The following is a 25,375-nucleotide window of genomic DNA, read 5'->3' as shown; positions in this document are numbered from 1 at the left end:
AAGGGATAGATACTTTAATAAAAGAGAAATTGTGTCCTCATTAATGAAAAGATTTATCAATATAACATCCTTAAGTGGAGAATCTTCCACACAAATTTTGAATTTGATAGATTCTACTAAGGAATTTGTAAGGATGTTAGAGTCCTTGGAATATGAGATTGATCCAACTGCAGATACCCTTTTGATGCATATGATATTGTTCAAGCTTGATACAAATTCAAGAACTTGGTTTGAGAGAACCTTTTCAACTGATGTCATTCCAAAGTTGGACGAACTATTGCAATTTTTTGCAACACAAGCGAGATCCATCCCTAGTTTAACTACCAAGAGAAACGTTTCAAAGAAATTTGACTTTGGTCGCGTCTAGCGCCCAGTCACAATGTCCTCTCTGTAATAGAGAGCATGCATTGTCGAGGTGTGATAAATTCTTAAAATTGTCAGTACAAGAGCGTTCAAATTTCGTTAAATCGAATAATATTTGTTTTAACTGCTTAATTCAATTTCACGGTGTGAAAACTTGCAAAAGCAAGTTTAGATGTAGAACGTGCAAAAAAAACCCACCACAGTTTACTTCATATCGAAAATGTTAGCGCTAGGGGAAGACAGGGTCCTGTAAATGTGTCAAATTCGACTGGACTTTCTATCAACGCCCCTGTGTTTTCACCTGCCCTTGTTCCAAGTACTAATGAATTGAGGGAAAATTCTGGAGTGGTGGATGTTACATCTTGTCTTTCTGATGTGGGCCCAGACGTTCAAATTCTCCTCTGCACGGCTCTGATTCAAGTAAGAGATATTTGGGGTAACTATCAGACCTGTAGATGTCTTTTGGATAGCGGAAGCCAGGCTTCGCTTATTACAAATGAGTGTATTGAAAAATTGGGCTTGCACAGGAAAAAGGCCAATGTTCGTATTTCGTGTTTGGGTGCTTCCGATATGCGTACAAATAGGATTGCTGAGATTCAATTCACCTCACATTTTCCATCTCAAAAGTCCTTTGAAGCGCCCGTGTATGTGGTTAACAAAATTGTAGGTATGCTACCACATCACAACTTAGATTCCTCAATGTGCGAATTATTTGGGGATATTTCTCTGGCTGATCCAACATTTTACAAGAGTGGTCCGATTGATGTACTTCTCGGTATTGACCTTACTTTGCCATTGCTAAAGGGTCAAACCTTATCGTTAGGTAAGGATAAACCATTTGCCATTCGTTCAGAACTGGGTTGGATAATTGGCGGTAAGGCTAATTTTGGTGATCAAAATTCTATTCATGTAAATAATATTCAGTTAGTGTCAGATCATCTAATTAATAAATTTTGGGAATTAGATTCTGTACCATGTGCTACACCCTTAACTTCTTTAGAAAAGTCGTGTGAAGATCATTTCACAAAGACACATTCTAGGGATGAGAATGGCAGATATACAGTAAGGTTACCATTTCATACACCTCCCACGCGGTTAGGTGATTCAAAACAAAATGCAATTCGTAGGCTAATCAGCGTGGAACGCCATCTCATTTCTAATCTAGAAAAATACGAACTCTATCGCAAATTCATGAAGGAATACCTTGATCTAAAGCACATGGAGCTGGTTCCAGATTCTGAAATTAATAACATCAATAGTTTGTACCTTCCTCATCACGGAGTTGTTAGAAACACTAGCTCTACAACTAAGCTCCGCGTCGTCTTCGACGCTTCAAGTAAAACCTCGTCTGGACTTTCTTTAAACGATTTGCTCATGGTTGGACCAAGAGTACAGCCAGAACTTTTCCCTATCCTGATTCAGTTTCGACTTTTCAATATAGCCATTTGCGCTGATGTGGAAAAAATGTTCCGCCAGATTAAAGTTCATGAGGAAGACGTAGACTGGCAAAGAATTCTTTGGAGGGAGTCTCCAAACGAACCAATAAAAGAATATTGTCTAACTACTGTTACCTACGGAACATCCTCAGCACCATTCCTCTCCACGAGAACCTTACGACAGCTTGCCATAGACGAACAAGAGAATTTTCCAGCCGCTTCAAGAGCTACCCGTTGTCACTTTTATGTAGATGATTTGCTGAGTGGGAGTGCGACAAAGAAGGAAGCCATTCAACTGGTATCCGAGCTGCAGGAGATGATGAAAAAGGGAGGCTTTTCTTTAGGTAAATGGGTGTCAAACGATCCCGACGTACTGGCAACCATTTCAAAAGAATTACAGGCAATTGATTCAAAACACACGATCAATGATGACCAACCTGTCAAGATTCTGGGAATAGCTTGGCTTCCAGATGTTGACAAGTTCACCTTTACCATCACCGTCAATGAGATGGACGTATGGACTAAACAAAAGGTACTTTCTGAAGTCGCTAAAATCTTTGACCCCTTGGGCTGGTTGGCACCTACAGTTATCAATTCCAAAATCTTCCTTCAAGAGCTGTGGAGTCATCATCTAAGCTGGGACGAGGAGCTACCTGATTCTCTGGCAAAGCAGTGGAGAACATTTCAAGAACAGCTTCCTGTACTTACAAATATCAAAATTCCACGCTGTATTCTCATTCCCCAGGCTTCAGACGTGCAAGTACACGGATTCTGCGATTCTTCAGAGAAGGCCTATTGCGCAGCTATATACATTCGTTCCCAGGATGTAACCCTAGCTGTGACATCCAGACTGCTAACATCCAAGACGCGTGTCTCTCCAGTAAAACCGCAGTCTTTACCTCGATTGGAACTCTGTTCTGCTTTACTTCTTGCCAATTTGTTGCAAGCTACCTTGCCAACGCTAACTGTGCCAATCTCTGAGACATTTGCGTGGTCTGATTCCAAGATCACACTGGCATGGCTGAAGTCTGAACCAAGAAGATGGCAACCGTTCGTAGCTCATCGAGTAGCACAAATTCAAGAGCTGACTCCTAATGTGCACTGGAACCATGTGAGCAGTCTGGAGAATCCTGCTGATTGCGGAACAAGAGGGATACCTCCAACTAAACTAGAAAAGTGCGACTTTTGGTTCAACGGACCTGATTGGCTAAGGATTTCTACTTTTCCTAATGGAGGGTTTGAGGATAATCCAGAATTGCAAAAAGACATGTCTGTAGAAGCTAAAGGAACATCCAAGCTGGTTATGCTGCAAGTGGTTGATGCTTCTTTCAAGGCAGAGTTTTTTCAGAAATTTTCGTCTTGGAACAAGTTGAAGAGAGTTGTAGCCTATTGTTTAAGATTTGGGAAGAACTGTTCTCTGGCTGCGGATAAAAGAAATAAGTCTTTTTTAACAACAACAGAATTGCACGAAGCCGAGAAAAGGATTGTAAGATTTATCCAGCAGGATCATTTTTTGACGGAGGTCTCCTGTCAGCGGGGAAAACAGCTTCCTTCGAACAACAAGATTAATCCCTTGACTCCGTTCTACGATGATTCCGGAATAATTCGTGTCGGTGGGAGACTAAAAAATTCAATGCTTTCAGAATCGCAGAAGCATCCCATCTTGCTTTCTAAAACCGACCATGTTTCGAATTTAATTATCGCCGATTATCATCTAAAACTTCTTCATGCCGGTTCACAACTTCTCCAAGCAGCTCTCAGAGAAAAATTTTGGATTCTTTCAGCCAGAGATGCAGTTAGAAGAGTTGTAAGAAAATGTATCCCGTGCTTCAGAAATCGTCCAAGGCTCGCTGGTCAAATCATGGGAGATCTTCCAATGTCCAGAGTTTGCCCCTCTTCTGTCTTCCAACGAACTGGTATTGACTTTGCAGGCCCATTCTTAATACGGAACTCCAAGGGAAGAGGAAGCCGCAATATTAAAAGCTACATCTGTGTCTTCGTCTGCCTCGCAACGAAGGCAGTTCATCTTGAAGTCGTCAGCGACTTGTCATCAAAAGCCTTTATCGCTTGTTTAAAAAGATTCGTGGCACGCAGAGGTAGGCCATCTGACCTCTTCTGCGATCAAGGAAGTAATTTTTATGGAGCGAGCAGAGAGCTCAGGAAGGAGTTTCGTCAGTTGATGAAGGAAAACGACGTACATGAATTTCTGGTAACAGACAACATCACCTTTCACTTCAATCCTCCATCTGCTCCCCACTTCGGAGGGAGGCATTTGGGAGGCTACCGTGAAATCGTTCAAGTTTCATTTGAAAAGAGTTGTTGGAGCCACCAGTCTCACATTCGAAGAATTAGCCACGTTATCAAGTCAAATTGAGGCATACCTTAATTCTAGACCACTATGTGCATTATCTAGCAGTCCAGATGATCCGTCTGTTCTGACTCCAGGACATTTTCTAATAGGAAAAGCATTAACAGCTGTTCCTCAACCTACGGTTCCAGACGACATCAGTCATTGCGATCGTTGGCGATTGCTTATAAGAATGATCCAACATTTTTGGAATAGATGGTCGTCCGAGTATTTGACGTTGCTACAATCAAGAGCGAAGTGGCGCAATTCTCAAAAGAACCTTTACATTGGAGATCTTGTTTTAATCAAACACGACAACTTACCTCCACTACAGTGGAAATTAGGGAAGGTCACGGAAACGTTCCCTGGTAAAGACAATAAAGTTCGTGTGGTCAAGGTAAAAACTGACACTGGTGAACTTGTTAGACCAATTGTAAAACTGTGTCCCCTTCCTATAGACACTTGAGCATTCTTGAACTATGCCTAATTTTTCTTTCTCATATTGTAGAAGGTTAAGGTCGTCTATTCATCTGTAACGCTAATTACTTAATTTCATTTATTTAGAAGTATGATTTATTTTTAATTTAAATTCATTTAGTATGTTTAACTTAATTCATTAATTTTGAAACCCCCTCCGTGTTTCAAGGGGGGCGGTATGTTTCGTATACAGTCCACAGATGGCGCTGCGCAAGCGTGTAACTCTCTAGAGGAAAGTAAAGTGTAAGTTCTAATATCAAGGAGTGAGGCTGTCTTTTCTAATTGTAGTGCAATTTACTTTTCAATTATTAGATTTTCAGAGTTCAAGATTGAGATGGCTTCCCGCATATGAATTCCACAAATACAACAAACAAGCAGGTAAGAGAAAATAATTTTCGAAACATTCTAATTCATATTTATTCCCTAACAGTATTTAATAGCTTAAAAAAGTCAACAACACTTGCAAGTGTATAAACAATAACTAAAGACAATAACGTTATACAGTATAACTACAATTTAAGGATTTCCTCAATTTAATGATACATTTCACTGGTCCAAATTTGACTGCATTGAATGTCTTGTCTATGCTTCTTGATTTAACCATGACTTTTTCCAGTCCTTTGACAATCGTTAAATCGGGGACATATGGTATAGAAATTTTTTTTAAGGATGATAATTATTGAGGATGAATTAAGCATACGTGCAAGCAAATTGTGCCAATAGATTAACTAAACAAAACAAGCTAAGTTACACCAAAAACGTCTATGGGAGAGGAATTTTTTCAAACAAAACCAGTCTGGTCACTCATTTACGGACGTAAGTAGTGTAGGTCTAAAAGTTAGGTTTCAACTAGTGGTGTAGCTGTTAAAATTAGTAAGTAGCGTAGATCTAAAGCAGTAAGTAGGGTAGATCTAAAATCAGGTTTTAAGAAAATAATAATAAAATATTAAAACATAATGAATTAAAAAAAAAAAAAAAAAAACAAATAAACAGTTTATAGAGTTTGAATATGCCACCATTTCATTATTTAAAGGGGGTAAACCAGTTTAGATAGGTCAAAAAATCCACTTTATTTTAATGATAACATGATGAATGATTTTTGAATTTGCAGCATACCACTTTTTGAATGAATCTAAAATTATGATTTCCTTTGAAATTTAAGCAAAACAAACAATTAGGCATTTTAGTACCTATTGAAACTTTAATAATTATTCTCCATTGCTTTGTTTTTCTGAAACAGGGAATCTGTGGGTAAGTACTCACTTCACATGCGAATATGTACATTTATTCTGGTTTTTATACAGTGAGTACCTAAAGAACATAATTATCTACTTAATGCAGCAGTGTATGATGCAAAATATAGTGCATTTCCAGGTCTGCTTTATGCACTGTGGTCAAACACCCTTGCATATTATCCCAAAAGAGGATAAACATTTTCAAGGAAAAGCTTTAACTTATCACACATTATTTATTGAAATGAAACCTCTACTTGTTATGACATTAATGTGAATTAAAAAGGTAAGCTCTTTTGTTGTGGTTCAAGTTTTAATTTGATGCATATGTTTTCACTTTTGGTTTAATAAGTGTACTCAACCATAGTTTCTTGTGGTATCTTGGGTTCTTTTACAACCCCAATTACTTCCCATCAGGATTTCTGTCTCTGCTTTTGTACTAGTTTCAAAGAGCCACTGAAAAAGCTAAATAGCAGCGAAAACTGCTCAGCTCTTTCCAGGGGTCTGTCCAGAATTTTTCGCAGGGTCCGTTTTTTGTGAAAAATAAAATAATTTTGTGAAAAAAAAAATTAATTTTGTGAAAAATCAAATAATTTTGCAAAAAAAAATTTTTTTTTGTTAAATCGAAATTTTAGAATTTAGAGCGGGCACAAACTGCATCATTTAAACTTAAAGTAGAGTGTTTTCCTCTTCTATGTTGAGAATATAATTCTGGTGTGTTTTTCTAGTATTTGGCAGGGGGGGGGGGCATCGCTCCCTCAAGTAGCAATATTTATCTCCATTCTACATTATGGTAAATTATACTAGAAATATTTCTGTACAGCATTTAAAATAATTGTAACAAAAAAATAAATGAATATAAATAAATAAAATTCAAACGAGGGTTCAGCATTTAACTTTTTGACCCAAGACACTCTTAAAAAGCACAGAATTTCCTTTAAAACTTATCCATTCCGTGATTTTAACAAAAATAAAAAGAGATTTTATTTGTTTACTTCTTAACAATGTGTATTAAACATCAAAAATTCAAGAAATCGGATTCCCATAGCGGATGCAAAGAGATCGCAATTCTCAAAGTGAAGGCATCAAAGGTATAAAAACGGCTTGTAAAAGAAATATTTTTGATTAAATTATTTTTAAATTGCATTTTAGAGTCCTATGATAAACATATTATTAATATCTGTGGACACAGTTGAAGCAAAAATAAAGTTAAACCATTGATTCAGCCATTTAATTTTTGACTCATAAAGAAAATGGAATTTTGCTTTAAAAACTTGAAATGCATGTTCTAGCAAAGATAGAGACTTTTCATTTATTTGCATCCTAATAAAGCGAAGCTAGCTTGAAAAAAGAACAAAATATGGTTCTTATATCGGATGTTAAAAGATTGTATTTTTCAAAATGTAGACATCTAAAGAAAAAAAAAGGCAAGAAAAAGTTTATTTAAAGTTAAACATCCTTGTTAACATTGAAAAATCAAACCCATATAATTTTCTCCCAAAATAACAGTTAAACATCGTACAGCACCATAAAAACGGAAATATTTACTAGCTGGTAAAATGATGAGAATATTTTCTAATCAAGTCATTATAAAGGAAAGGATTAACGCCAGAAGCTAAACGGCGATTAATTTTGAAGTTGGTAACCCTATTTGAAGTGATCATATTTTTTCCACACTCTTACTATCCCTCTGCAATTCTAAGTTCATTTTGCTGATATATATTATTATTGTTTATTAAATCATCAGCAGGGAGAAAAGTGCTTACCAATGCCTTTTCAGAAAAGTTTACAATACAACACCGCTGCTAATTAGCTGTGATAAAACAAACAAAATTATTTAAAACCAAACTTATTTTCAGCTGTTAATTTCTTTCCAAGAAACAAACAACAAGCATTATATTTATTTCGCAGTAGCAATTTATCACTAGCATGAGTGCCGATTTTTTTTTCTTTGCAAAATTAGCAGATTTTGTATAGCTGATCCCTCTAATTTGACTTCAAAAAGGTTTCAAAAATTATCAGTTTAATATGCATTATTTTGCATTCAGATTTGCTCTTTCAATAAACAATTTGCGAAATATCAGTTCTTGTTTATCAGAATTTTGTGAAGGGTCTGTTTTGGTTGATCCGGATTTTGTGAAAGGTCTGTTTTGTTTGATCGGAATTTTGTGAAAGGTCCGTTTTGGTTGATCGGGTTTTTGTGAAGGGTCCGTTAACGGACCCAAATATCCTCTGGCCAGACCCCTGCTTTCTCTCGCAGAAAAAGGTGATGACCTGTCAATTAAACTCCCACCCTGATAAATAAAGGAAACAAATGATAAATATGGTTGTAAAAAATTTCTCAAGACATTTGAAGGTTAACTGGTTGACTGGTTTTGTTATTAAAAATCAAACGAGTGAAAACGAATAAAATAAATGTCACAAGACGGTTGTCTGAAACTTAGACATAAGCGTAGTTCATTGGGAGTTACTGTAAAAAAAAAATCCATTATACAACATTTACAGCAATGTGGAACTATCCAAAAGATTTGAAATAATCAGGAAATTGAGATTTCAAGAACCAACTTTTATGAATAATATTTATTTCAAAATAAATAGCAAGATAATGCTTAATTAAAGGAAACAATGAACTAATTCATAACAATAGGAGATACTTACCTCCATATTTTCTTTTTCAATGAATCCAGCAAGAAAATAATGAGCAACTAAGCAAGCACTAGGGTCATCTTTTTTACTTTCATAAAAAACATTTAAGAACCTATGAAACAAAAATAAAAGCCACTTTGAATTTCAAATCTCTAAAATAACAATAATGAAGTTTGCAAGAATGAACTATAAGTTTAAATCAACATTAAAGCCACTGAAAATGAGAAAAGAAAAAACCGCAGAACCGAAAATAACAAAAAGAGTTGTTCCCTTATTACGTATTAGAATCATAGTATGCAGGGCATTTGTACCCAGTCAATAGACACATATTCAAAAGTAAGATTTCTTTTTTCTCTTACTCTATTGAAGACATGGAGAATTGGTGTAAAAACAAACTGTCAAAAATATCATTCCTGTTGAGGAAAAGGGTTAGACAAAGAGTTGGCAACACACACAAAAAAAAAAAAAAAGATTAATTTGAATTCTGAAATATTGAATTCAAATTATATTTTTTGCAATCACAAGTTGAGGCCAGACCCTACTCATTAGAGTTATTGTTTCTAGAAACAGCTCCTGTCCCTCCCAGACTGCCTCTCCTCTAGGGCGGTTACTTGTGTAATGTTGTGTATGTGTCGGCTTGTGTGTATGCATAGACCTGTGGGAATGCACGTTGGCGTGTATGTGTGTAAAGGCGCGTGTGTGTGTGAGTATGTATGGTGTATGGGCGTACATGTAGGACATGGACACCACTGGCCAGGAGAAGTGGATTCCGGGGGACATTGCTCAGGACCGGAGGAGCTGCGCCTGGAGAAGATGGTGGGGTTGAATAAATTATTATTAAATAAAAAAAGTACCGACTTCAGAATCTCGCTGAACTTGAGAGACAACTCGGTGACTTGGCAAGACATCTGGACAGCATAAATGCCCAAAGGATAAATGCGGCAGTGAAGGGCACCTGTGAAGGAGTTGTCCAGCTTGCCAAGCTATGCAAGTGAAGGAAATCAACACTACCAGAGCTCGGCAGATTTCCTCTACTAGTAGCGGCAGTAATGGACTTTTCATTAACGCACATGCAAATAGGAATCCCTGCAAACTGATTGTCGACACAGGAACCAATATGACAATCATTAGGACAGATGTGGCTCGTAAACTTGGATTGAAATTGTTGTGGACATCGCCACGCATAAGTCTCCATACTGTGACAGGTGACAAAATCGAGATTGAAGGTAAAGTGGACTTGGAAATAGTGTTTGGGAATGCCACCTACCATCATACAGCATTCGTTGCTCATGGACCCCTTCATCCTCGGATTGGACTTTTTAAAGAAATATGACTTCAACCTCAACTTCAAGACCAATGAGCTGCACTCGATGAGAGAAGACATAGCCGTTTTCCACGAAGAAAATGAAGTAAAATCCGCACATCAAATAATAGCCCAAACAGATTTCTTGATTCCTTCAAGATCAGAATTACTAATACCTGGCTCCATTGGAGAAAACAATACATTTAGATTTGGCCTCATCGAATACCCTAACCTAAGCAATAACCCAAAAGGAGTGCTGGTAGTATCTACGCTCCTGGACAAATTCCTGTGAGAGTCGCCAACATGAGTGAAAGGCCAAGGAATATCTGGAAAGGTGAAGTGTTGGCAACTTGTACTCCAGTAAACTGCATCATTAGAAGAATTAATTCCCCCAAGACTGTCTTCTGAGACCTTGACATTGACATCGAAGTTAATTGAGAGTGCGCCATTATCGAAAGATCAAAGAACTGCTGCAGAACAATTGGTGGACAACTTCAAGCATCTGTTTTCTTCCACATCGGAGGAGGTCGGCCGTACAAATTTAATGCAGTATAGGATAGACAAAGGAGAACATTTCCCTATTAAGCAGCATCCAAGACGACTACCGTTTGCCAAGAAAGAAGAGGTTGAGACCCCCCCTGGAAGAGATGCAAGAGAATGACTTCATCCAGGGTTCATACTCTATTTGGATAAAAAAATTCCATGACTTTTCCAAGACTTTTTCATGACTTCAATGAAAATTTTCATGACCTCGTTACACGAAGAGAGCAGCACTATTTAATCTCAAACTTGGTACATAATATTTGGAAATGAGCATTAGCAGAACGGGTTTGTTACGATTTCGCGCGACGGTTTCGGCGCTGATCGTTTCGGCACTGGCCGTTTCAGCGCCGGATTTTTGCATTTTGAACTTTGTGAATTTTAGAAATTTTAGTTCAAAGAAAAAAAAAAGATTTCTGGAAGAAGTATGTGAATTTGGCGCTCTAGAAGCTAGTTAAAATTAATTTTTAAAATTACAGTGGGGGGGGGGGGGGAGGGAGCATATGTGATCCACGTATGTTTTACAGCGATAATATAAGGAAAATATCTTGAAAAATTAGCAAATGATGCCAGTACAGGTCCTACTTCTTTGTCAATTTTTATTTATTTATTTTTTTTTTATTAATGCTGAACTGTTTTGTGTTTCTTCACAACTTAAATCTTTATAGAGAGCAGGGTTACGGGTGATTTTCTCAGTACGTTAACTTTTTCCAATGACAAATATAAAAATTCATCTTATTATTAGTTGACAGTTTTTAATTTTTTACATAAAAGATATTTAAGCAAGTGCAGAAATTAATGATCAGCAGCGAAAAAAAAATCAATTTAAATTTAATGAGTTTTATATTTAAATTTCATAGAAAAATGTCAATGCTGTCTCCTAACTTATCTACTTCGAAAAACTATGGAGATGTTTCTAAACTTATATTTTATCAACTAATAATAAAAAAGAAAACAAAATACATCTTTAAAAATATTACTGCATAAAACTTTTTACAAAACTTAAAAACAAAAGATACCTTGAATTTTGAAGCAATCTTTGGCATGTTTGTAAGCAGACAATTTCGATTTTTGAACAGCTCGTATTGAAATGGGTCGCGCCGAAATGGGTTTCGCGCCGAATAGTCCCATTTTGAGCAAAACGTCTATGTGAATGCCACAGCCTCATTGAAGCACTTACTCGTTATGGAAAAAATATAAGTGCACTCTTAAAAACTAAACTATTCTTATTTGTCTTCATCATATAAATTTAAGTAAAGTAAAAATGCAGTGAAGCAAATATGATGATGCTTAAATGTCTGATATTTTTTTAAAAACAGGCAGAATGATTTTGGATGGGACAAAGGTTGAATGAGTCATTACTAAGTTTCAATAAATTTGCTTCAAAAGTTACCTTTTAGTGTCAACAGTGCCTTTAAACATCCACGTAACTTGACAGTATTTTGGTTCTTTAAAGTAAAGCCACATAGTTTAGTTCTTTACGTTTCCAAACCAGATCTTTTTTGAAAAAAACATTCAGTAATGAATCAATCTTCTGATTCAAAATTATGTTTGTTTTGTTTACAAATTTGCATATTTTCAAATGCATATAAATTAATAGGTACCAAAATTCCAAAACACGTTTAATTCCCGACATTGAACGTAGCAATGGGTCGCATGGATTAGTTTTGCGTGCCGTATGTTGGGCTCTTGTGTTTTAGAGCATTAGAATTCCTTTTTTTCTGTAATCTATCGCCTGACTTAAGATCTTTATATTCTAAAACATTCAACAAATTAAGATAAACTCTGATAAATTTAATAATTAAGTTCTTACGAGTGATGGAGTCGAACTCGCATGCAATTGAATTGCTTTTTTTTGAGTGGGCGTGGCAAAACTAAGAACGTGAAACTTTGCTACTACAGAATATGAAACGTAAGAAGTGTTGAAAATAACAGAAAATTCAAAATAAGTGATGTCCATGCAGTAAAATCACATCGTAAAAAATGGCAAGCGGCTGCGATAGAAGTGGATGCAATGAGATTCCAAAATTCAGATTTGATTTTTGGATCGTTCAATTTTCCACTTTTAATAGCTTTTATGTGCTGTACTGTTAAATCACTCAAGATTTCTAATGCTCCTTTCGTTACTGTTCCTTTCTCTTTGCCCAGGACATTTTTCCATGACTTGAAATAAATTTCCATGACTTTCAATGAAAATTTCAATTTTCCATGACTTTTCCAGGTCTGAAATTCTGTTATTTTTTTTCCATGACTTTCCAGGATTTCCATGACCCGTACGAACCCTGTTCATCGAACCCTCATCCAATCCTTGGGCCTTTCCCATCGTCTTGGTCCGAAAGAAAGATGGCTCCACCAGATTTTGTGTTGATTATTGACGCCTGAACGATATCACCAAGAAAGACAGTTATCCTCTTCCCCGCATTGATGACACTTTGAACACCCTGTCTGGACACAAGTGGTTTTCGACCCTGGACTTGAAGAGCGGATCCTGGCTGGTAGAGATACACCCTGATGACCAAGAAAAGACGCGTTTACAACTGGACAAGGCTTATGGCAGTTCAAAGTGATGCCCTTTGGCCTCTGCAATGCACCAGCCACATTCGAGCGTCTTATGGAGACGGTGTTAAGAGGGCTCGCCTATGAATCCTGTCTGGTCTACTTAGACAATATCATCATCATGGGACGCAGTTTCGAAGAACATCTGACTAATCTTAGGAAGGTGCTGCAAAAGCTTAAGGAAGCCAATCTGAAGTTAAGCCCATCCAAATATAATTTGTTCCTCCGAGAAGTAAACTACCTGTGGTCACATCATCTCCTCTGAGGGTGTACAAACCGATCCAGAAAAGGTGTCTGCGGTCAAGAGTTGGAGTCATTCCGAAAACGTCCATCAGCTGGGAAGTTTCCTGGGGCTCTGCACGTAATAAATCTCTAGTGTTTTTCTCAAGAACTGTGTCGTCATTCAAAGAAAGTGTGAAGTTGCACCGAACGTGTAACAATATTTTTGATAAAATTATTTTAGAATTGCATTTTAGAGTCCTATGATAAACATATTATTAATGTCTGGACACAGTTGAATAAAAAAATAAATAAATAAAATAAAAAAATGAACCATCGATTCAGCATTTAAATTTTTGACTCATAAAAGAAAATGGAATTCCGCTTTAAAAACTTAAAATAAGCGTTGTTACAAAAATAAAGACTTTTCATCCGTTTTGGTTCATTGGATTTTTATGCAGGGTCAGTTAACGGACCCCCCAGTGGCAGAAACACCGCGACACGGCGACAATGTCGCCGCCAACGTCGGTCTATTGCGGACAGTTTTGTTCTGCGCTAAAACAAAAATAGTTATAAAAGTTGTCCGCAATTTTCAGAATTTTTTTCTAGCGATAAGGACGCAGGCATAAGCTCCTTTCTACCTTGTCAGCAGGATGCCGCGGGGAAAATTCTGCAACTTGCGAACATTCCTTCCCCCCTCCTTGCAGTAAGTACGCAGGCTTCCCTTTCCGCGCCTCTTCTACCTTGTCCGCAGAAATATGCCGCGGGGAAATTTTTTTTTTAGAAACGCAGAGGGACAGCCGTTTTTCTCGGGGGCTGCCGAACAACGTATTCTTTCGCACACCCCCCTTCGTCACTACGCTCAGAAAAGAATAGGAGAGCAAAGGCTTCAAGTTATACAATGACGCACGTGCTCGTTCACAGCTTGAGGTGGTTTTAGGTGACACATTTGCTAAGAAACCAGTTTTTCAGTGGTCAGCAGATGCTTATGGGAATGTAGAACGTGCAGCCAGAGGGTCAGCGTTTGCCGCACGGTAGATTAGTCTCGCTTTCACTGGGATTTTTTTTTTCTTCTGAAAATGGCGTCGCGCGAAAAAGTTTTGTGTGGGGTTTGCGAATGCGAGCTAGTAAAAAAAAATTTAAGCACGCATTTTCAAAGACGCCACCCAAATCAAAATGTTAAATTTAATCAAATATGGGCTGCAAAAGGGCTTAAAGACATGTTTCAAAACGTGGAACTGAACAAGAAAAGACAGCTCGAACAGGATGAAAGTGGGGTAAATGAGCCCAGCGGAGAATGTGTTGAAAATGACGATAACGAAAATCAAGATCCTGCAGAAAACAGCTCAGAAGATCATCCTGATGATCGTCCTGTAAAGCGAGCTAGAAATGAAGACGGCACTATATCTAATGTCCTACAAGCTTTGCAAAGTAAGTGTCGAATAATTGTTGGTTTCTTTTTTCGGTTTTTCTTTTGGTATTCAGTAAATCTGAGTTACAATAATGCTTAAATTTACCAAATGTATAAGCACCAATTTTCGTGAGACTGAAAATTTCATAAATCCGTCGTTATCGTGAGAACTCAGTCTCAAGAAGCATTTTTTTTCGTTCCTATTTTTGGCTCTGTTCATACAAATTGCGCGAAATCGCCGAATTCTTCATTTTTGCGAAAATAGGTGTTTTTACACTACTTAAGTGCAATAAACTTATTGTGCAAAACGATAGGCAAAAGTTACACAACCTTTAATCTTCGGCAATGCACATCTGCGCACCTCCGCACCCGAACTTGCGCGGAGGGGAGGGGGGGGGACGACCGAGAAGGAACTGGAACACGCCTACCGCGGTAGATGGTTGGGGAAAGCTCCCTGCAGTGTGAAAATTCGAGCTCGCGCAGGGCGCATTTATTATTTTCTGTTCACGATTTTTCGCGATTTTAATCAAAACTTCGGGAACGAAATATCGGATCGTTTAGCCGTCAGTAACATGGGAATAGGGTGAAAAAATTCTTCTCTACAATATTTGTGCAGAATTTACACTTTACTGAAAAATAGCATGCAGCAACGATTCTTTTCGGAAAACATCCTGAATCCTAAATTGACCCGACATTTAACAGGGGTCTGTCCTCCGTTTTTTGTGAAAAATCAAATAATTTTGTGAAAAATGAATTAATTTTGTGAAAAAAAAAAAAAAAAATTCGCAAAAAAAAAAAATTTGATAAAATGAAATTTTAGAATTTAGCGATGGCACAAACTGCGTCATTTAAACGTACAGTTGAGTGTCTTCTTCTTCTATGTTGAGAATATCATTCTGGGGTGTTTTTCTAGTATTTGGCGGGGGGGGGGGGTACTTGCTCTCTCAAATACTAATATTTATCTACCATTCTACAAAATGTTGCATTATACTACAAATATTTCTGTACAGTATTTAAAATAATTGTAACAAAAAAAATCAGACAAGGGTTCAGCATTTAACTTTTTGACCCAAGACATTCTTAAAAAAATCACAGATTTTCGTTTGAAACTTATAAATTCTGTGACTTTAATACAAATGAAAAGAGATTTATTTAAAGTTGATCATCCTTCTTAGCATCGAAAAATCAAACCTATTTAATTTTCTCCCAAAACATGTTAACATCGCACCGCATCCGCCGCGGACCCATAAACCCGTAAAAACACAAATATTGACAAGCTCCTAAAATGATGAGAATATTTTCTAATCAAGTCATAATAAAGGTTTAACGCCAGACAGTAGGCAATAATTTTGAAGTTTGTAAACCGATTTGGATCTGAAGCGATCTTTTTCCGCCCCCCCCTCCCCCACACTAACTATCCTGTCGCAGTTCTAAAGTCCATATCATGAGCAGGGAGAAAAGTGCTTACCAACGCCTTTTCAGAAAAGTTTACAATAACGCCACGGCGCAGGCGCTGCTAATTAGCTGTGATAAAACAAATAAAATTATCAAACTTATTTTTAGCTTGTTAATTTCTTTCCGTGAAACAAACAAGCTTTTTTTTATTTGGCAGTAGTAATCATTTATGGCTTGCTGGAGCATCAGGAGGGTGCTGATTTCGTACTTTTTTTTAATTGCAAAAGGGAAAATGCGTTATTTTGCTTTCAGATTCGCTCTTTCAATAAACAATTTGTGAAAGATCTGCTCTTGTTTATTAGAATTTTGTGAAGGGTCCGTTTTGGTCCAAATGAGTATACATAAAAATTTAATAATCTGATATAGACATTTAACTAAAACAGTTTAATTTGTTAATATCAAATTTAAATTTCAAATATTTTATTTAAATTTAAAAAATCTGATGTCTTAGCTGATATATGCATCTTAAATCTAGTCTGAATTTAGATGCTTGTGACTGAGCTATAGTTTGGAGACTGCTTCCTTAGACTAGAAACTGTGCCAAATGGTTCTTTTCCATAGAATCTTGGTTCCTTGGTTAATATATATATATTTATAAGGGAAATTTTTAAATAATAATTTAACAATAGTATTGTCATTTTTACAAAATGGACTCTTTTTAAAACTTTTTTTAAAATTTCTTACAGACCTTTCTAAAGACTTTGAGGACTTCAAGAAAATGCCCAAACAGCAAAGTCAACCATCAGTCCCATCAGTCTCCTCTATAAGTGACTCAACTTTGACAGAAGAGGAAATTGAAATTCTGCTGAAGTCTCAAAGATCAGTGGCAGGTCTTATGAAATGGGCAGGAAAGTTTGAAAGATGCCAAGATGGAATTAGATGCCAAGTGTGTCAGTCAACCATCTCCTACGATTACAGTAAAGGAGATGACTTTACTGGTGAAAAGGAAAATATGCCACTTGCTTTTTGACATTTAAAATTTGATTTAATACGACACACAAAGACCTCAACACACCTTGAAAACCTAAACCGTCTCGACAGACAAAATTTGCAGGAAGAGCAAGATTATGAGAATGGTAAACTGGCAGCAATAAACTGTGCGACTGCAGCATATCTCAGCTATAAATTAGAGTCTTCATACAGAGATTACGAAACAATTATTGCTGAATTTCACAACTGTGGAGGAGAAGTTGGACTAAAAAATCATTCTAAAGAGTTTGCGCGAAATTTTTTATCACATACATATCAAATTTTGTCTAAAGAAATTTGCAATTTTATTATTTCCAACGATTTGCCATTCGGCATAGTGGCAGACAAAATGACTGCTAATCGCAGAAGTCGCCATATAATTGGATTAAGACTACCAATTTTTGACATAAATAGCAAACAATTGTTCCAATCCATCTATCTTGAGCACAGTCCAGCAACTGATTTAACAGGAAGTGGCTTAGCAAAGCAAATTTTACAAACGGTAGAAAAATTTGGCTTGGACTTGCCTTATATCCGTAACCATCTCGTAGGTCTTGCAGTGGATGGACAATACATCATACAAGATGTTGGAAAGCATCTTGAGAATAAGCTTGTGAAAAACGTTTTAGTTTCATGGGACCCCATGCACAAAATCGAACTAATTAAGAAGCATGCTGATGCTCCGAAATTAGTAATAGATGCATTTACTTTAGTGCATGACGCAATGAAGAATTTTTCATCGGGAAAAAGCTTTGAAGCTCTTTTGAAATGTTCCGAACAGTTCCCAGATTTTTTTTACAGACCCCAAGTTTTTAAGACAATGAAGTTTTCGGCCCATTGCGAAACAGTTTTTCGGGCATTTTTAGCAGATTATCGAGTGTTGATATCTGCATGTGAACATGACCCTGATGGTTTTACATTAAGAGACAGATTAATGAATAAGTTGACAATGGTGAACATTCTTGCACTTTCAGATATTTGCTCTGCTCTTGGAAACACATCCAAAAAAGTTCAAGAGACTGATCTGTTGCCATGGGAATATACTATGCACGTAAAAAGTCTCACATCCTCTCTCAACATTATGGAGACATATTTTGATGAACTTGCAATTGCAGCATCCGAAAATGAAGGAGGTCAACAAGCCATTCAGATTTCAGATGCGTTATCTAAACTACCTCTGCCACTATTTACAAATTTAAAAACAGCATTGGAAATGTTTCCTCCATTAAATAGTGGGTTGTCTAGCACATACCATGGAGTTCCACTTTTTGAGAAACCTATTAGCTCCAAGATACTCAGGTTGCAACATAAAAATGATGGGAGTAATGAACTTGGAGCTAATTTCGCACACCTATCAAGGTATGTAAAATCATTGAATGAACAATGTAGTTTATATTTCCGCAGCGTGGAATCGGATGGTAAACCCACCTTTTTTTCAATTATTGAAAAGAGCAGTCATTTATTTAACTATGACTTTTTGGTTTATCCAAAATCAAATGTCAGTATAAATGATGCTCAAATTAACAGGGGACTCACGGAAGAGAGTTTTAATGACATTTTAAATATCTTTCCTTTCGTGGAGTCTTCTGCAGACCTGAGAAAAACTCTGTGGTTCGAGTTTCAGATCTTCAGCGAATGTATGATTCATTTAATACATAGAGTTGTTGTGGAGGGTGATGCACCAGACTTTAAACACCTGTTTAAAATTGCATACCATGAACTCAAAGAAAAAATCCCTACTTTTCTAAAATTAGTTGTTTTTGTTATTTCAATGCCAGTATCTGAGGCAGTGTGTGAAACTTGGGGGTCAGTAATTGATGTTGTTGGGAAGCATAGGTTACGCTCAAAAGATGGGACTGATGAAGAAGTTGGCACAAATGATAAGAGGGTTTTTGTGCAATTAAATGGTCCTCCTTCTGGGTTCAAAGGCACCAGAAAATTTTTAAAAGCTGTTTTATTATCGATGTATGGGACAACTTATCCTTCCCATTTCAAAAATCCCACAAGAAATGAATTGATGAAACGATTTGTCGTGTCCAAAGTAGTTAACAAAATTAATACCAATGCATCATGCTTACCATGTTTCAAATAAAATTCTTTAAAAAATGCTTGTTTAACGTGTGATTTATTTATTGAAATTACGCGCAAATTTTGCAGACAGATTTTGAAGTTCTAAAAGCTTGTCGCAGACAGCTTCAAAACTTTCTGCTACTGGGACGGACCCAAATTTTCTCTGGCCAAGCCTCTGATAATATATTGTCGCCTGGCCCAGATTATCCAATAGGCCATCCTAGGCCCTGGCCTAGGGGCGCAAGTCGAAAAGGGCGCACATTACAGTGAAAAAAAAACAGCTTGCTGAAAAAAAAAATATGGCGCGCTAGTGTACAGGAAGAAGCAAAGTTCAACTAGAATAGATTGCTACCAGCCTGCTTGGCAGGGAAAAAAAACAATTGGAGGATAGGGAAGGGGTGTAATGATTGTGTCGAGTTCTTTTTCTGGTCACAGCAGATAATTTTCAATATCTTTGACTTAAATATTAATTTCTAAAAGTATAGCTTTTCCCAGGGATGGACCGGGTCCTCCAAGAGGGCGTCAACCTTGACTTTCAAAGGGCGCACAGGTTCTAGGGTGCAAAAAAAAAACGATGATGCATAATGATGTAAGTTATCAGGGTTTGCTTCAAACATATTATTTTTATGAATATTTTTATTCAAAATTTCACCACGAAAATTACAACAAAGTGGATAAAAATACATGGGATGCCCCAAAATATGTTTTAAATAGAAGAAAAATTAAAATATAGAGAGAAAGGTGATTCAAAACATTGTAAGGTAGAGACACCAGAACAGCTCACAATATTTGGACATCTCACAATTTGGACATCTCACATATATGTTTAAGAAAAATGATTTTTCTTCAAAGATACTGCATAAAAACATACGAAAACACTTTAAAATAATTAACAATTGATTCTGAGGATCGAAAAATACCTTTAAAACATATAAATCATATATTTAGTTCTCAAATAATAGCATTGTCCAGATCGTAACTTTTGGACATGCATCAAACTTCCAACTTCTATTTTTTCTAAAATTGTTTACAAAATAAAAAAAACTTTTTAATTTTTTAATTTGTGGAAAATATTATCAAAAAATTATTCCGTTTGAGATTCATACCCATAATTTTTTTTTTTTTTTGAAACGTACGGAAAAAGGTAAAAAAAAATTTTTTTAATGGTACATTTGCATGGTTGACGTTTTGGTATGTACAAAGTTGTGTCTTTTAGCAGAGAAAATATATTTTCAAGGGTATTTGAAGAGCTTTTTTTCCCATAATTTATGTTCATTCTTGTCTCTATACAGTATTATAATTTAACCCAAAATTTTTTGAGTTAATTAAAATGAAAGTTATTTGGTGTTAGTGATGTGGATCGGGTAAATACCCAGCGGGTAGGTAAATATTTTTTGGGTATTTACCCAAGGCCTGGGTAAATACCCAAAAACTGGGTATTTTATAAAAAATGCAAAAAAAGTGAATGATAATTTTTTTTTTAAAATCTAAATATGAAATAATTGGTAAAACTGATATATACATATGTATTACACAGTTTATAATATTTTTTATTGAAAGACTTGATGAAATCATGAAAGAAACATATCGTGAACCAAAGAATCTTTCTTTTCAATGTCATAATTGGAGAAGTATAAACAATTTATTATGAACTTCAGGATTTCAAAATAACAATCTAGGTTAATCATATCCAAAATGAAAAAAAAAAGGAAGCATGAGGGATGTTTGGAAGAATAAACTGAGAAGTTATTAAGACACTATGGTGTTATTTTTTTATTGATATTTAAGTGATAACATGGAAAATATAGAAACAGTTTTCACATTAATAAGCAAAAAAAAAAAAAAAAAGCAAAATTTTCTTTTCTGTTGCCTTGCTCATTTGCATTTGTTCCCCTGTAGGGTGGGAAGGTAAATATTTTTTTGGGTATTTATCCGAAGGCAGGGTAAATCCCATAGTAATTGCTCATTTTGCAAAAAAAATTTAGGTAGTATTAAAAGGTGACTATTTTCTTTTTTAAACATAAACCCTAAAATAAAAGATTAAAAATTTTAAATGAATTTTAAATGTTTATGTATATTATGTATATATATATATATATATATATATATATATATATATATATATATATATGATACAGAATACACCTGAACAGGAGGAAATTTCTGCATAAGATATCGGTAAATAAATAGTAATAATAAATTGAGCGACATTTCGTTACATTTTGATGTCATGCAGGGACATATTACTGGGTTATAAAAGACTAGGACCTTAAAAAATTGATGTTTGCTTTTTTTTGTAACCAGTTAAGCCTTTTTTCTTTTTGTAGAATGGCTTTTTATATCTGAAATTTGTCTATCAACGTTGATTAGGCATATCCAACACATTTAATGTGAATATCATATTAGATTGCTAAGCTGTTTCACACAATAATTCTTTAAATATGTGATCAAAATACAATTTTTGGGCAAAAATTTATTGTTTTGTATATGATTGGTTGTATATATACATAATGGAATACATACAGAAAAGTATTTTAGTTGAATATAAATTTTTGAAATAAATACCCGGGTATTTACCCATTTTGGGTATTTACCCGGGTATATACCCTAGGTATTTACCCCTAAAAATAAATACCCGGGTATTTTACATCACTATTTGGTGTTGAAGCTTCAAAGTTGAGGTCTGTGTTTGCTCCCACCTTTTGAGAACTGCCCATATATTACAATAGTAGAAATGAAATTAAATAGAAAAGTCAAAAGAAATGCTTGGAGACATACAAAATGAAGATTTATAGACTAAAAACATTTTACTGTTATATTTTTCAAGTTTTTATTGATGTCGCCCCATAGTAAAATATTTATGTACTTTGCATGTTTTTATGGATATGTTAATTTTAATACAAATTACTATTTATGTAGGGTTGTGGGTACCTACTCAGAACAGTGTACCGGAAGAGGCTATAATGAGCAATGGGGTAGATAGCATTAAAATGGCCATTAATCTTCATTGAGGATTAATAAATTGACCAGAAACAGCATACAGGGTGGCGACAGGAACTGGGAAAAAAAGTTCCCTGACTTTTCCCTGATTAAGTTCATCAAATTTCCCTGATTTACGTTACCAATGATAATGGTTTCCTTTCTTTGCCCGACCTGAAAAGCATTGCATATTAAATAAAATGTAGTGTTCAGAAAGGTTCACGCTGTTAATTAAAACTATATTTTGAAAAGATGCTCCTCTTTTTTAGGTAAAAATAGTGTATTAAATTATCGACAGAGAAATATTGTAGGAAATCTAAAACAAATACTTTACTTCCAGGAACCAGCAAACATAAGAATTCTAAGAAATTATTAAAACCATCCTTAAAGATATATCTAATCAAGATAAAACTAAAACATTTTAATGGTAATCTTGAACTGAATTTTCAAGCAGTATAATTGTTGCTGCAAGAATAACAAGTGATAGTTAAAGTATAGAAGTAATGTAGTTTTACTTACGTTAATAATACTGCCGTGTGCAGGAAATAGGCATTATCTGCAGAAATTAGTTTCCGAGATTAATTTGAAGAAATGTGTGGTGTATTCAATACTAACAATAAGAAAATGTTGGAATTAGACGTTTCTTTTTCGCGCCTCTTTTTCAACGGAAACCAAATAAGTGAGTATGCACAATAAAGATAACGTACAATAGATGACAAAAATGCAAAAAATAAATAAAATTAAAATGTGCAGTTATCGCCCTTTACTTGCAAACGGCAGAATAGACAATTAAATAAAACAAATTGAAATCTTTCAGCAACCAGTCATATTGAGCTATTCTCTAATCAAGAACTTAGGTTTTAATGAATGAATACAGCATTTTAACTATTAAAAAATTACAAAAATATTTACTTATGTACACAACTCAATTTCAAATGAATTCAGGGGCGGCATTTCAGCATTTCGTTTGGGGGGTCGAGTTTTTTGAACATGAATTTTCTCAGTACGGTATATTGGTTAACAGGAAAGGATAATAAAATGGTTTTAATGAATACGGTTCAAAGTACAACAATAAAGCAATATTGCAAAGCAAAAAGCAGAAATAAGCAAAGCAAAAATAAGCAAAGAACAATAAAGCAATATTGAAGTTGAGACACAAATGTTATCTACTATAAAATGACTGACCTGATTGAAATAGTCAAAAAGCAATGGACGCAATTCACAAAACAATTCTTCCCTCAAATTTCACTTACTATAAGTAAGTGTAATTTTTTTTTGCTTTCTATAACCGATGTACATAATATTGAACAGACCAATGATAAATATATCTCATCAAATCCTGTCTCAATTTCTTGAGAAGCTGAATTGATCATTTTATTTAAAATAGTGATTTAATATTTTGACTAAAACTTCATGTGGTTTTGTCACCTCTTCTACATTGGCATACAGTAAAAACTGTTATGGAAAGTTCTGTCACAAAGTTTTACACTTTGTTCAAGGGCTCAAGCATGCATTAGTGTGAAAATTACTAAGAGTTTCAAATGTCAATCCAAGAATTAAGGTTAGCGGATTGAAATTTTTGTGATAGAGTGTAGCATTGTTCAAAAAACGCTCCGCAGTATAAATAAAATAAACAATAATTCAAACAAAGTCACACATATTAAAATGACATCAGATTTTCTATCATTGAAAAGCTCGCTTTCCAGTAATTCTTCTATGGAGCTTTTATAGATTTGACTTTTGAATACCATCGTGTGTCACTTAGAGATTGTCAAGTAAAGAGCCTCAAGATATATTTGTTGATATGAAAGTATTTTTTGATGTGGGATGTTTTTCATAAAGAGCATATCTTTACAAAGAGTTTCTAAGAAAGCATATAATGCATCGAGTTGCTAAAATATGTTTCTAGTACAAGGAATCAATGAACACTTATTAGCTAAACATTAAGTTATAATATGAGCATAAAAATTTATGTAAAATGACATGGAGTTTACGCGTAAAAATTACGCAGTCTAAACACTGTACGGGTATCTCATAGAAGATGCACCAGCATAACATAGAATACACAATTTTGAAATATTTAACCCATATGAAGAGATTACTTCTTTAGTTAAGGCAAACAATTATTCTCCATATGTTTTTCTATTCTTAAAATGCAAGCAAATAATTTTTCTAAGTTATCTAAATTGAATTTAGCCATTTTATAAAATTATTTTTAGTGAAAAATTTGTGGGTGCAACCGCCCCCTCTCGCTCCCCCTATTTGCCGCCCCTGAATGAATTCATTAGTTGTTGAAAAAAAAACCTTAGATTACTTTTTAGTAACAAACAACATTGAAATTCAAAAATAATTACTGATTTCAAAATGTATATGGTTTTAAATTTAAAGAGTTTTAAAGTCTGAAAAAAAAAACCCTTCGTGTAATCTGAAATGACAGCAAATAATACCATGGGCAAAAAAAAAAATTGATTTTCAGTCAAAAATTCCATTTTAGCAATTAAATTAAAAACACCAAATGATAACTTTTAAAATTTTTTCAGCAGCAAGTTAAAAAACAAAAATTTTTTCTTAAAATTGTGATAACAGTATGCTAATAACTTCAAGACAATGAGTAAAAGCAAGGGAGCAAAGTATAAAAAGATACTTTGATTTTGAGGAAAAAAGATGCACAAATATGTGGCACTGTATAATTGCACCTCATTAATTTTACCTTTTTAAAACAAATAATTGGTGGAAAATTCGTAGGGAATCAAAGTACTTCATTTTGCAAGGAAATTTTTTTTTTCATTCCATTTTTAAGGTATACTAATCTTTAATCAAGCATTAAAAACTCAGTTTCACAATAGAATATATCTATTAACTGACCTTTTTTATATTGCATAACTACTAACTTTTATTATGCCAAAATTGCTGAATTTAGGTTCATTTTCAGCTGCCACCATGTCATATAATGTATTGAGACTCCTAGACGTTTAATAAGCAATTTATTTTAGTTGAATTTTCGGAACCAGCTTTATGTTACAACATTTTTATCACCTTCAGTTGTTCTGACAATATTTTGAAAAACCTAAAGTCACTTTCACTTACAATTATTATATTAAAAGTAACATTTGATGAAATAATTGAATATGCAAGGCTAAACTATACTACAGTTTATACCTCAAAATACAGCCTCGGGATCCAACATCATTGCCGGTCAATTAATAAATAATACAAAATCTATTTCAAGCATCTTACATTGCACAGAAGAAAAAAATTTAACTTTACGAGCCTAAATGTCTGAATTTATCAAAAGGTTTACAAATTTTGAAACACTACGGTGAAAAAAACAAATAAATACAACTCGAGAAAATGAAAGAAATTAAATACGAA

At 35.0% G+C, this 25,375-nt stretch overlaps 1 protein-coding gene across 1 annotated transcript; it reads left to right on the top strand.

Annotated features, from left to right (window-relative positions):
* The first annotated feature begins 1,554 nt into the window (after positions 1 to 1,554).
* On the top strand, positions 1,555 to 16,955 carry LOC129226996 (uncharacterized). Its single transcript, XM_054861663.1, has 4 exons — positions 1,555 to 3,099; positions 4,944 to 5,001; positions 14,329 to 14,550; positions 16,672 to 16,955. Exons 1-4 carry the CDS (start codon positions 1,555 to 1,557, stop codon positions 16,953 to 16,955), a joined length of 2,109 nt encoding a protein of 702 aa, XP_054717638.1.
* The last annotated feature ends 8,420 nt before the right edge of the window (positions 16,956 to 25,375 follow it).

The sequence above is a fragment of the Uloborus diversus genome, chromosome 1 (assembly GCF_026930045.1).
Source record: "Uloborus diversus isolate 005 chromosome 1, Udiv.v.3.1, whole genome shotgun sequence".
NCBI lineage: Eukaryota > Metazoa > Arthropoda > Arachnida > Araneae > Uloboridae > Uloborus > Uloborus diversus.
The sequence above is the reverse complement of the archived record's forward strand: the minus strand, read 5'-3'. Positions and strand labels throughout refer to the sequence as shown.